Source organism: Mesoplodon densirostris, chromosome 12 (assembly GCF_025265405.1).
Source record: "Mesoplodon densirostris isolate mMesDen1 chromosome 12, mMesDen1 primary haplotype, whole genome shotgun sequence".
Lineage (NCBI taxonomy): Eukaryota > Metazoa > Chordata > Mammalia > Artiodactyla > Ziphiidae > Mesoplodon > Mesoplodon densirostris.
Window position 1 is genome coordinate 14,266,099 of NC_082672.1, and position 13,815 is coordinate 14,279,913.

Consider the following 13,815-nt stretch of genomic DNA (forward strand, 5'->3'; position numbering starts at 1 on the left):
AAGGTCAATCAAGTTGGGAAAGTAAACCACCTGAGAAGAGAAGAACAAAGATAACGCTGACGTTTTGCCGACTGTTGATGCACACGCAGATTGAGGAGTTGACCAGCAACCTACCGCAGCTGCAGTCTCTATCCAGCAGCACATCCTCCGTGGACAGCATGGTCAGCTCTGAGACCACCAGCCCCCCAAGCAAACGGAAGGTGGCCACCAAGATCCAAGGAAATGCTAAGAAGGCTTTATTAAAATGGGTCCAGTACACAGTCGCCAAGTAAGTACCAAGAAGGAGTTTGTTTAAATTAGAAACCCTTGAATGATTTGAGTTATCAGTTTATGACTGAGTGCACATTCCAGTGATTGCAAAATTTGTGGAGACATATGAATGAATGGCTTTGCTTCGGCTCTCATTTCACTCTTCCCTTGAATTAAAATGTAAACAGAAAGCATCCCTGATACTCTAGAAAAATGGTGTAATAAAACTAATTCCTTCTTCACTTGTGTGATGGGACCCAATTAAGTTGTTTAATCCCTACATTTGATTAGCATGAGGACTAGTTCCATTTAGGTCATTGTTTGGATTTTCTGCTGCTACTAGATAATATTTACACAAATAAATTAGAGGTTTAAACGTGATTATCTCTTCATAAGACTATTGAGTTCTATTTAATAATATTGTGGACTAAGATCCACATTCTGAAATAATCATATTTGTTTGTATACCTTGAAACTTTCTAGCAATTTTATTTTTTAATGTTTTCTTTGATCTTATCTTTTATCTGGAATGTACATTCTTTTGTCAGCTCCAGCTATATGGACTGGGAGTTTGCTTCTAAGCATAATAAATTTACATGTGTGCACATATATGTGAGGATACTGGATATAAAATTACTACTCTCAAAAAGTACTTTCTCATAGCAATTTCAATAGGCTTTTCAATTGATCATACCAATATTTTGTGGTCAGATGTGGTAAGTAATAAGATCTTTTCACCTAGAAGTTGTGTTTTTGTAAGATTCTCCTAAATGACATGTAAAATTAACTCACTTTCTATTTTGTTTCACATGCCTAGATATAACCCACATCTAATTCTCTCCTTCTGGAAAATAGTTGTAAACAAGTACTTATCATTATAAAACACTGAGGCACTAAACACAGGAAGTTCTATTTTTAAAGAGTTTGAAGAGCAAAAATAAGGAGAGAAAAAAATAAACATAGAGAAGATGTAATTAGTGTTACTAACTTATATAGTTTTGTTTAACTTGTAAAGTGTGTTGATGGTTTTCTAATTTGGGGTATATTTTTATGATTCAAGTTGCAATTAAAAATATTTCTGAAAGCAAAGCTTTGTGGCTCTTGGGACTCTCATAGGGATGAAATTAAAAGCCCTCCCCACATTGCTGGCATGCTCTTTGCATTCCATCTACAGTGGGTATTACTAATCTCTTCTGCAGCTTAACCAAGCAGGGAGAAGAAACATGTTGGGTAGGAGAGGACTGGTGACCACATGCTACAACATATATCACGATGCTATCACGATAAAACTTTGTAATAATGTCAATGTGATATTCTGTTGTCTGTTGCTCTACACAGCATTTAAATAAACAAAGTAAATAAATTTTCATTTAATATTACATAGCTTGAAATAAAATCAAATTCAGTGATGTTGGAGTTTTCCTGCATAAGTTTTGTTTCACACATGATGTGCAGGGGTCTAATAATAATCGTCATTCCTGCAACTTGTATGTTTGTAACATTGATGGAAGTTGTGTTTTCCTTACCTGTATAAATGTCCAGATTTGTGAACCCAAGGATTCTCCACCTATCAACACCTCAATGAGATCCATTTATTTAACAGCTGCATAAATTGTAGAGATTTAGGGAGATGACCGCTTTCTGCCATGAATAGTCTGGAATGAACACATGATTCTGTCATGCTACCACATTGTTGATAATTTTTCTAAAAGCTATTTTACACTATTTTTCAAGCAATTTCTTACCTGACATGGATAAAATAACTTTAGAATCTGTACCTAGTTCAGTATATGACATGTCTGTAAAATTATAATTTGTGAGACTCCGTAGTGTGAAGGTTTATCCAACTCACAAGACTGAAGATGGCGAAAAAGGATAAAACATCCAGTGAACACCAAATTGTCAGAGTATATTCAGTTTTCATATAAAATTTCAAAACACTTGATAAGTAAATCAAAAAACTGTTTCAGTAACACAAGATAGTTAATCCCCCTTCTTCTTCTTCTTTTTTTTTTACCAATTTCATCTACTATCTGTACTGTCAGAAATGAAAGCATGTCTGACATTTGCATAGCTTCTTTTCAAATGTCTAAGAACAATTGTATTTTAGGACAAAAATCAGTAATATGACCAAACAAATGAAGACAAGTGTATACAGACCCATTCAAAATAACCTGAAGCAAATATGTATTAGCCTATAAACTGGATGTACTTCTTTAACTGATGTATCTAAGTTTCTTTCAGTTTGTATCACTTCTTTAAGTGAGGTATCTAAATTTTCTTTGATTTTGTATCTACAATTCAGAGGCTCGGACTAAAGCTTTTTAGGAATATCACCTACTAGTTTGATCTAATACAAAACATTATAGGTGTGTGTGCATACGTGTGTGTGTGTGTGTGTATTCAACAAATAAAGAGGAAGACCATGTAACAAACCATTGTTAATTGTTCCAACATGGTGAATATTTAGGAAAACATTTTATATATTTCTTTTTTGAAAATGTCTAAAACAATAAAGTTTAAGAAAATCAGAAAATATCTAATACATGACGAATATTTATCAGCTGTTCACTTATTTACACCCACCTTAATTTTTTTTTTAGTTTTCTTTTTTTTTTTATACAGCAGGTTCTTATTAGTCATCCATTTTACACACATCAGTGTATACATGTCAATCCTAATCTCCCAATTCATTACACCCCCACCCCCGCCCCTGGTCGCTTTCCCCCCTTGCTGTCCATACGTTGGTTCTCTACATCTGTGTCTCTTTTTTTGCCCTGCAAACCGGTTCATCTGTACCATTTTTCTAGGTTCCACATATATGCATTAATATATGATATTTGTTTTTCTCTTTCTGACTTACTTCACTCTGTATGACAGTCTCTAAATCCACCCACATCTCTACAAATGACCCAACTTCGTTCCTTTTTATGGCTGAGTAATATTCCAATGTATACATGTACCACATCTTCTTTATCCATTAGTCTGTCGATGGGTATTTAGGTTGCTTCTGTGACCTGGCTATTGTAAATAGTGCTGCAATAAACATTGTGGTACATGACTCTTTTTGAGTTATGGTTTTCTCTGGGTATATGCCCAGTAGTGGGATTGCTGGATCATATGGTAATTGTATTTTTAGTTTTTTTAAGAAACCTCCATACTGTTCTCCATAGTGGCTGTAACAATTTACATTCCCACCAACAGTGCAAGAGGGTTCCCTTTTCTCCACACCCTCTCCAGCATTTGTTGATGTAGATTTTCTGATGATGCCCATTCTAACTGGTGTGAGGTGATACCTCATTGTAGTTTTGATTTGCAGTCCTCTAATAATTAGTGATGTTGAGCAACTTTTCATGTGCCTCTTGGCCATCTCTATGTCTTCTTTGGAAAAAAGTCTATTTAGGTCTTCTGCCAATTTTTGGATTGGGCTCTTTGTTTTTTTAATATTGAGCTGCACAAGCTGTTTATTTATGTTGGAGATTAATCCCTTGTCTGTTGATTCATTTGCAAATATTTTCTCCCATTCTGAGTGTTGTCTTTTTGCCTTGTTTATGGTTTCCTTTGCTGTGCAAAAGCTTTTAAGTTTCATTAGTTCCCATTTGTTTATTTTTGTTTTTATTTCCATTACTCTAGGAGATGGGTCAAAAAAGATCTTGCTGTGGTTCATGTCAAAGAGTGTTCTTCCTATGTTTTCCTCTAAGAATTTTATAGTGTCTGGTCTTACATATAGGTCTCTAATCCATTTTGAGTTTATTTTTGTGTGTGGTATTAGGGAGTGTTCTAATTTCATTCTATTACATGTAGCTGTCCAGTTTTCCCAGCACCACTTATTGAAGAGACTGTCTTTTCTCCATTGTATATCCTTGCCTCCTTTGTCATAGATTAGTTGACCATAGGTGCATGGGTTTATCTCTGGGCTTTCTATCTTGTTCCATTGATCTATATTTCTGTTTCTGTGCCAGTACCATATTGTCTTGATTACTGTAGCTTTGTAGTATTGTCTGAAGTCAGGGAGTCTCATTCCTCCAACTCCGTTTTTTTCCCTCAAGACTGCTTTGGCTATTCGGGGTCTTTTGTGTCTCCATACAAATTTTAAGATTTTTTGTTCTAGTTCTTTAAAAATTGCCACTGGTAATTTGATAGAGATTGCATTGAATCTGTAGATTGCTTTGGGTAGTATGGTCATTTTCACAATATTAATTCTTCCAATCCAAGAACATGGCATATCTTTCCATCTGTTGGTATCATCTCTAATTTCTTTCATCAGTGTCTTATAGTTTTCTGCATAGGTTTATTCCTAGGTATTTTATTCATTTTGTTGCAATGCTAAATGGGATTGTTTCCTTAATTTCTCTTTCTGACCTTTCATTGTTAGTGTATAGGAATGCAAGAGGTTTCTGCGCATTAATTTTGTATCCTGCAACTTTACCAAATTCATCGACTAGCTCTAGTAGTTTTCTGGTGGCATCTTTAGGATTCTCTATGTATAGTATCATGTCATCTGCAAACGATGACAATATTACTTCTTCTTTTCCAATTTGTATTGCTTTTATTTCTTTTCTTGTCTGATTGCCATAGCTAGGACTTCAAATACTATGTTGAATAATAGTAGTGAGAGTGGACCTCCTTGTCTTGTTCCTGTTTTTAGAGGAAATGCTTCCAGTTTTCCACCGTTGAGAATGATGTTTCCTGTGGGTTTGTCATATATGGCCTTTATTATGTTGAGGTAGGTTCCCTCTATGCCCTCTTTCTGGAGAGTTTTTATCATAATTGGGTATTGAATTTTGTCAAAAGCTTGTTCTGCATCTATTGAGATGATCATATGGTTTTTATTCTTCAATTTGTTAATATGGTGTATCACATTGATTGATTTGCATATATTGAAGAATCCTTGCATCCCTGGGATAAATCCCACTTGATCATGGTGTATGATCCTTTTAATAGGTTGTTGGATTCTGTTTGCTAGTATTTTTTTGAGGATTTTTGCATCTGTATTCATCAGTGATATTGGTCTGTAATTTTCTTTTTTTGTAGTATCTTTGTCTGGTTTTGGTATCAGGGTGATGGTGGCCTTGTAGAATGAGTTTGGGTGTGTTCCTTCCTCTGCAATGTTTTGGAAGAGTTTGAGAAGGCTGGGTGTTAGCTCTTCTCTAAATGTTTGATAGAATTCACCTGTGAAGCCATCTGGTCCTGGACATTTGTTTGTTAGAAGATTTTTAATCATAGTTTCAATTTCATGACTTGTGATTAGTCTGTTCATATTTTCTATTTCTTCCTGGTTCAGTCTTGGAAGGTTATAGCTTTCTAAGAATTTGTCCATTTCTTCCAGGTTGTCCATTTTATTGGCATAGAGTTGCTTGTAGTAGTCTCTTAGGATACTTTGTATTTCTGCGGTGTCTATTGTAACTTCTCCTTTTTCATTTCTAATTTTATTGATTTGAGTCCTCTCCCTCTTTTTCTTGATGCGTCTGGCTAATGGTTTATCAATTTTGTTTATCTTCTCCAAGAACCAGCTTTTAGTTTTATTGATCTTTGCTATTGTTTTCTTTGTTTCTATTTCATTTATTTCTGCTCTGATCTTTATGATTTCTTTCCTTCTGCTAACTTTGGGTTTTGTTTGTTCTTCTTTCTCTAGTTCCTTTAGGTGTAAGTTTAGATTGTTTATTTGAGATTTTTCTTGTTTCTTGAGATAGGCTTATATACCTATAAACATCCCTCTTAGAACTGCTTTTGCTGCATCCCATAGGTTTTGGATCGTTGTTTTTTTATTGTCATTTTTCTCTAGGTATTTTTTTTTTTTTTTTGCGGTACGCGGGCCTCTCACTGTTGTGGCCTCTCCCGTTGTGGAGCACAGGCTCCAGACGCACAGGCCCAGCAGCCATGGCTCACGGGCCCAGCCGCTCCACAGCATGTGGGATCTTCCCGGACCGGGGCACAAACCCACGCCCCCTGCATCGGCAGGCAGTCCCTCAACCACTGCGCCACCAGGGAAGCCCTCTCTAGGTATTTTTTGAATTCCTCTTTGATTTCCTCAGTGATCTCTGGATTGTTTAGTAACGTATTGTTTAGCGTCCACGTGTTTGTGTTTGTTATGTTTTTTTCCCTGTAAGTGATTTCTAATCTCATAGCGTTGTGGTGGGAAAAGATTTCAGTTTTCTTAAATTTACTGAGGCCTTGATTTGTGACCCAAGATGTGATCTATCCTGGAGAATGTTCCATGTGCACTTGAGAAGAAGTGTAATCTGCTGTTTTTGGATGGAATGTCCTATAAATATCAATTAAATCTATCTGCTCTATTATGTCATTTAAAACTTCTGTTTCCTTATTAATTTTCTGTTTGGATGATCTGTCCATTGGTGTAAGTGAGGTGTTAAAATCCCCCATTGTTATTGTGTTACTGTCAATTTCTTCTTTTATACCTGTTAGCATTTGCCTTATGTATTGAGGTGCTCCTATGTTGGGTGCATATATATTTATAAATGTTATATCTTCTTCTTGGATTGATCCCTTGATCATTATGTAGTGTCCTTCCTTGTCTCTTGTAACATTCTTTATTTTAATGTCGCTTTTATCTGACATGAGTATGGCTACTCCAGCTTTCTTTTGATTTCCATTTGCATGGAGTATCTTTTTCCATCCCCTCACTTTCAGACTGTATGTGTCCCTAGTTCTGAAGTGGGTCTCTTGTAGACAGCATATATATGGGTCTTGTTTTTATATCCATTTAGCAATCCTGTGTCTTTTGGTTGGAGCATTTAATCCATTCACATTTAAGGTGATTATTGATATGTATGTTCCTAATACCATTTTCTTAATTGTTTTGGGTTTGGTTTTGTAGGTCCTTTTCTTCTCTTGTATTTCCCACTTACAGAAGTTCCTTTAGCATTTGTTGTAGAGCTGGTTTAGTGGTGCTGAATTGTCTTAGCTTTTGCTTGTCTGGAAAGCTTTGATTTCTCCACAGAATCTGAATGAGATCCTTGCTGGGTAGAGTAATCTTGTTTGTAGGTTCTTCCCTTTCATCACTTTAAGTATATCATGGCACTCCCTTCTGGCTTGTAGAGTTTCTGCTGAGAAATCAGCTGTTAAACCTTATGGGAGTTCCCTTGTGTATTATTTGTTGTTTTTCCCTTTCTGCTTTCAATAATTTTTCTTTGTCTTTAATTTTTGCCAATTTGATTACTATGTGTCTCGGCGTGTTTCTCCTTGGGTCTATCCTGTATGAGACTCTCTGTGCTTCCTGGAGTTGGGTGGCTATTTTCTTTCCCATGTTAGGGAAGTTTTCAACTCTAATCTCTTCAAATATTTTCTCTGGTCCTTTCTCTCTCTCTTCTCCTTCTGGGACCCCTATAATGCGAATATAGTGGTGCATTTCATGTTGTCCCAGAGGTCTGTTAGGCTGTCTTCATTTCTTTTCATTCTTTTTTCTTTATTCTGTTCTTTAGCAGTGAATTCCACCATTGTGTCTTCCAGGTCACTTATTCATTCTTCTGCCTCAGTTATTCTGCTATTGATTCCTTCTAGTGTGTTTTTCATTTCAGTTATTGTATTGTTCATCTCTGTTTGTTTGTTCTTTAATTCTTCTAGATCTTTATTAAACATTTCTTGCATCTTCTCGATCTTTGCCTCCATTCTTTTTCCAAGGTCCAGGATCACCTTCACTATCATTATTCTGAATTCATTTTCAGGAAGGTTGCCTATCTCCACTTCATTTAGTTGTTTTTCTGGGGGTTTATCTTATTCCTTCATCTGGTACATGGCTCTCTGCCTTTTCATCTTGTCTGTCTTTCTGTGAATATGTTTTTTTTCCACAGGCTGCAAGACTGTAGTTCTTCTTCCTTCTGCTGTCTGCCCTCTGATGGATGAGGGTATCTAAGAGGCTTGTGCAAGTTTCCTGATGGGAGGGACTGGTGGTTGGTAGAGCTGGCTATTGCTCTGGTGGGCAGAGCTCAGTAAAACTTTAATCTGCTTGTCTGATGATAGGTGGGGCTGGGTTCCCTCCCTGTTGGTTTTTTGGCCTGAGGCGACCCAACATTGGAGTCTCCCTTGGCTCTTTGTTTGGGCTAATGGTGGACTCTGGGAGGGCTCACACCAAGGGGTACTTCCCAGAGTTTCTGCTGCCAGTGTCCTTGTCTTCACAGTGAGACAGAGCCACTCCCCGCCTCTGCAGGAGACCCTCTAACACTAGCAGGTAGATCTGGTTTAGTCTCCTATGGTGTCCCTACTCCTTCCCCTGGCGTCCTGATATGCACACACTACTTTGTGTGTGCCCTCCAAGAGTGGAGTCTCTGTTTCCTGTAGTCTTGTAGAAGTCCTGCAGTGAAATCCCGCTAGCCTTCAAAGTCTGATTCTCTAGGAATTCTTCCTCCCATTGCTGGACCCCCAGCTTGGGAAGCCTGATGTGCGGCTCAGAACCTTCACTCCAGTGGTGGACTTCTGTGGTATAAGTGTTCTCCAGTTTGTGAGTCACCCATCCAGCAGTTATGGGATTTGATTTTATTGTGATTGTGCCCCTCCTACCGTCTCATTGTGGCTTTTCCTTTGTCTTTGGAGGTGGCATATCTTTTTGGTGAGTTCCAGTGTCTTCCTGTCAATGATTGTTCAGCAGTTATTTGTGATTCTGGTGTTCTCACAAGAGGGAGTGAGAGCACGTCCTTCTACTCTGCCATCTTGAACCAGAACTCAATTTGTTAAAATGTAATTTGATATATATACACTAATATGTATAAAATAGATAACTAATAAGAACCTCCTGTATAAAAAAATAAATTAAATAAAATTCAAAAAAAATAAAAATTAAAAAATGTAAAAAAAATTAAAAAGAATAATTTGAGGTGGCATAAAGAGACTGTGAATACAAAAACATTTTAAAACGGGGAACTGTGGGCAATGGCAAAATATAGGAAGAAAAGAAAGATGAAGCCAGAGGCAAATGTACAAATTAATAGATAAAAAGAACATGCTGCTTAACCTGGGTGGATATTTGCCAGTGTGTCAGGCATTGGCTGAAAAAATTATATCTGTACCACCAGAGACAGAAACTCTAAAAGAACTAAGAGATGTTGCTGCAATCTTACAAAATCGTTTTTAAAATATTTATTTAAGAAGTCAGTGATTAAGTCCAAGGATGTTATTTGTAGCACAATATATTTTATGCAAACTCAGTGTACATTGGTAAAACATGATTTGAAGTGAAACTTAAAGTTTGCAGAGATAAAATGTAAAGGCATTTACCAACTTTTTATATTAATCATGGTATCAGTAATATATACTGTCTCTTACAGTTTGTGGAAATTTTGAGAATATAGTAGAAAAGAAGAATTGAGTGATGTTATTTCTGCTTTATTTAGAAACAACTGTAATGAGACTAATTTTCTAAAAAGAAACTACCAGAATATTTATCTACTGAATGTTACCTAATTTATTGATCACCTTTAAAGGCTCTAGACTTAATCAAAAAATGTTGTTCAAAGACATCTTTGCAACTCTTTTTGAAACTGTCTTTATGGTTGATAAGTTACATGTAGAGAAAAATTATTCATTGTGAGCTTGCCTCACTTCTGTTTTCAACACCAAAATATTGCTACCAATTTGAATCACTTCTTAGTGATCATATCTGGCTTTGAAGTAAATTCATGAAAGAGCAACGATTTGCCACCAGCACATTGCCCTCAAGCCAATTCTAAAAAAAAGTTTAAAAAACAATTTGCTCAAACAGTTTGATGGTAGGGTAAATTAATCTTGTCTGTACTTATGTGGAGTATAGGGTTTTTTGTGACTAATTTAGAGACATGATCACAACCATTTGCATTTTGTTCATTCTACAGCATTTGATATAATTCAGCCACATTATATTTGTCTGTTATCATCTGTGCATGTACAACACAGGCTGCTTGTCATTATCATTAGAAATGTGTTAGAGACTTCTTCAAACAAATACACAATGGTGAATTATTACCAGTTCCAGTGTTTTTAAAATGTTCCCTTTTTTTATTTTGTCAGGTGTTTTTTCTCTCTATTGGTTTCCTTTAAAAATGTGCTTTCCGTTGAGCCTTTCAATTACTGAAAACTCGAATTTAGAAAACTCTTTAAGTATGAAACCAGAATTTCTGCACCTTATCTTGGTATCCATTAAAAATTTTGCTTCGCTTATTTTTTCTCAAAACCAGTATACCGGTATAGCTAACTGCACATCATCCATTGCCGAGGGGGATTGGATTGAGTCTTTGAGGAAGTGTGCATTACCTGTTTAGAAAGTGACATTATCATTATTTTTTTTAAAGGCAGAGTGGAATAGAAGTAAAAGACTTCGGGCGGAGTTGGAGAAGTGGAGTGGCCTTTCATTCAGTCATCCATGCTATTCAACCGGAACTAGTGGACTTGGAGAAGGTGAAAGGAAGATCTAACCGGGAAAACCTGGAGGAGGCTTTCACTATTGCTGAAACGGAGCTGGGAATCCCGAGACTCCTGGATCCCGAAGGCATGTTGAGCGACTGCTGGCTCTTGTATCCCTCTGCTCAGTAGGGTTATATGTCTTAAACCCAGATATTCCGAGAGGTCAGAAAACTTTGAAAAGTGGGAAGGAATTGTATCTTCCTGCATCAGTTTTCTTTTGGAAAAATATTTGCCACTATACACGGGAGCAAAATATAGCTGTGTTGCTCCTAACAGCCCCTGACATGGGTGGTACCAGCCAGGGGAAATGTACTTACTCAATGTACCTAAGGATGGAATGAAAGTTTTACAAGTGAGTGTACTGCGAGGAGGATGAGTGTCACAGAATCCAGAAGAGTAAAAAATTGTTAGTAATCTCAGAGCGTATCTTTAAAGTGTTAGTCATTAGAAACTTAGAAATGTTGATAACTATCCAGTATTTAGGTGTCAATCGGTCAAACTACCCAAGTGATTGACCTAATATCTTTCACTAGAATTTCTTGGCAACTTTTTGGTAAGGCTGTGAATTTTAAGACTTTCTGGAAATGGAGTTAACTCTGTCAAGCCTTTAAAAGGCAATTTTGATGCCTTTAATAAACTTCTAGTTGTTTGTTAAATTGAAATAAAAGGGTCAAAGTGAATTTTCCAAAAGTCCCAGATAATTTCTTATTTGGCTTGATAATTATGGAACTTTCCATTAATGAATACAAAAATGTAAATACAGTGAAAGCAAGTTTTTTTTAAATATTTTATTTTTTTATTTTTTTATTTTTTGGCTGCATCGGGTCTTCATTGTGGCACATGGGCTTCTCTCTAGTTGTGGCACAAGGGCTTCAGGGCGTGAGAGCTCAGTAGCTGCAGCACAGGCTTAGTTGCCCTGCCGCATGTGGGATTTTAGTTCCCCAACCGGGGATCAAACCTGCGTCCCCAGCATTGGAAGGTGGATTCTTTACCACTGAACCACCAGGGAAGTTCTGCAAGTTATTTTTAAAGATGAGATTTCAGAATGAACATTTCTAGCTCTAAAACAGTGTCTACCTGCTTGGCTCCCTCTGAGATGACAGCCAGCATGGAGATCCCTTGACATTTTAGGGACCTGTGGTGCCTGCCCCCACTCCAGTCTCACTAGGGGAGCCAAGGACTTTCCACCTTGTGTCTTCACACACACACACAAAAAGCCAATAGTATCCAGGACACTACTCAGCTCAAGGGGAAAGACACACAAATATCACAGCCCTCACTTCAGAGAATGCATCAGAGCTGAAATTTCTCCCTAGAGTAGGATAGGAGGAGGATATGAATGGTTCTTTCATATCCACCAGACTAGAGGATCTTAATATTTTCTTCGATCATCAGAAATTGAGTTTGCCCAAATGCAACGCTATCCCACATATAAAGTGATTATTTTCGTAATGAGAACTTCCACTTCCCAAAAGTTTTTAGCCAACATGAACATATAAACTCTTAGGAATACAGATTAAATAGACCAATATCTATTATAACAATTGTTTTATGATTTAGTCCCACGTGTATTTAAAAACATATACTATATTAAGTCATATATTAAATGTTGTTTTTCTTTCCACTTTCACTCTTCATGAAAGTTTTACTCTTCACATGCATTCTCCACATCAGTGATCTTATCATTTCTAAAATCACCTCTGAGTCATCTCGTGAACTCCAGAATACATTATCTTTAAGTCTTTTAAGAGTTTTCCACTTCTTAAATCCTACATTGATGGTCCCTAGAAATTATATTTCAAATCACAAGAAACAATGCAAAATATTAGGGCAGTTTTATATTTTGATTTTCATGGTTTTTGTTTGTTCTGTTTTTTTTCCTCTATTGGTGCAGATATTGTATTTCTAATCTCCAAATGTAACCCCTTATTCCATTGCCTTTAAATGGGATATTTAAGACTTGTTGAAAACATTCAACAGTTTTTATGTATCCAGTCTTACCCTGATTCTATAATTACTAAATTCATATAAATATCTTTGCTTGATTTTTACTGATTTAATTAGGTAAACATCTATATACTTTAAAATGACAGTGGTTGAGATCTTTTCAGGCTCTGTTTCACTCAAAGAGTACTTGATTTTTCAAAGTACAGTGACTTAGACGGAAGGCTCCACAATGGAGAAGCTGCGTAAGGACTTAGACATAAGTCATCTCTCTCTTTTCTAAAATAAATTGATATTTGGCCATATGTAGTATACAGACTATGTAGTCACTTGTCATTCAGTGCCACATCTGTTAGCATGTTTTACTACTCATCTACCCCAATTCTGAAATGTACATATTATTTGTATTTTAGTAACTAGACAGAATGTAGGAATAACTATATATATCTCATATTTCTGATGAGTGTAGAGATTATTTAAATGACACGTACTATTTTCCTAAAGGCTCTTGGTTAAAATATGTCATCTTTCTGAGTAATAAAATTTCCCCCATGGATTATCCAGACTAAACTGGGTTTTCCTTTCACCATGTCTAAATAGTATTCTATTTTTCTTTTGCATTTAGGACAGTGTCTTTTGGTATATTCTTTAGATTTCAAAGTTTGTATTATTAAAATCTTTTTAATTCTAATTAATTTATTCACATTTGGCTTTGATTTTTCCAGATGTTGATGTGGATAAACCAGATGAGAAGTCTATTATGACCTACGTAGCCCAGTTTCTGACACATTATCCTGACGTTCACAGTACAGGCACTGATGGGCAAGAGAATGATGTGAGTGTTTGTTTTTCTTTGAGTGCTGATAATACACTCAATGGTAGTGACTTGGATTTTTAATATGCTGTTTTCAAAAAATTAAACTGGAATGCATTTTAATATGAGAGCAACTGAGTAAAGACTGATATCACCAATTGGGGAGGAGATTAGAGGGAAAGATTTCTCTGATTTTTATGTTGGATATAGCAGAGAAAGCATTATTAATAATAAATACTGAACATATAATAGTGAGGGATTAATATCTAGGAAAGATAGGGAATTCCCTGGTGGTGCAGTGGTTGGGACTCCACACTTTCATTGCCGAGGGCACAGGTTCAATCTCTGGTCGGGGAACCAAGATCTCCCAAACAGCACGGCATGGCAAATAAAATGAAATGAAATGAAATGAAATA

At 36.4% G+C, this 13,815-nt stretch overlaps 1 protein-coding gene across 1 annotated transcript in view; it reads left to right on the top strand.

Moving 5' to 3' along the window:
• The window catches only part of LOC132499746 (nesprin-1-like), a 102,552-nt gene that overhangs the window by 37,961 nt on the left and 50,776 nt on the right, over positions 1-13,815 (top strand). The window contains exons 5-7 of the mRNA XM_060114312.1: positions 90-268; positions 10,530-10,726; positions 13,311-13,420. Coding sequence (XP_059970295.1) covers positions 90-268; positions 10,530-10,726; positions 13,311-13,420 — 486 coding nt within the window. The remainder of the gene's footprint in view (positions 1-89; positions 269-10,529; positions 10,727-13,310; positions 13,421-13,815) is intronic.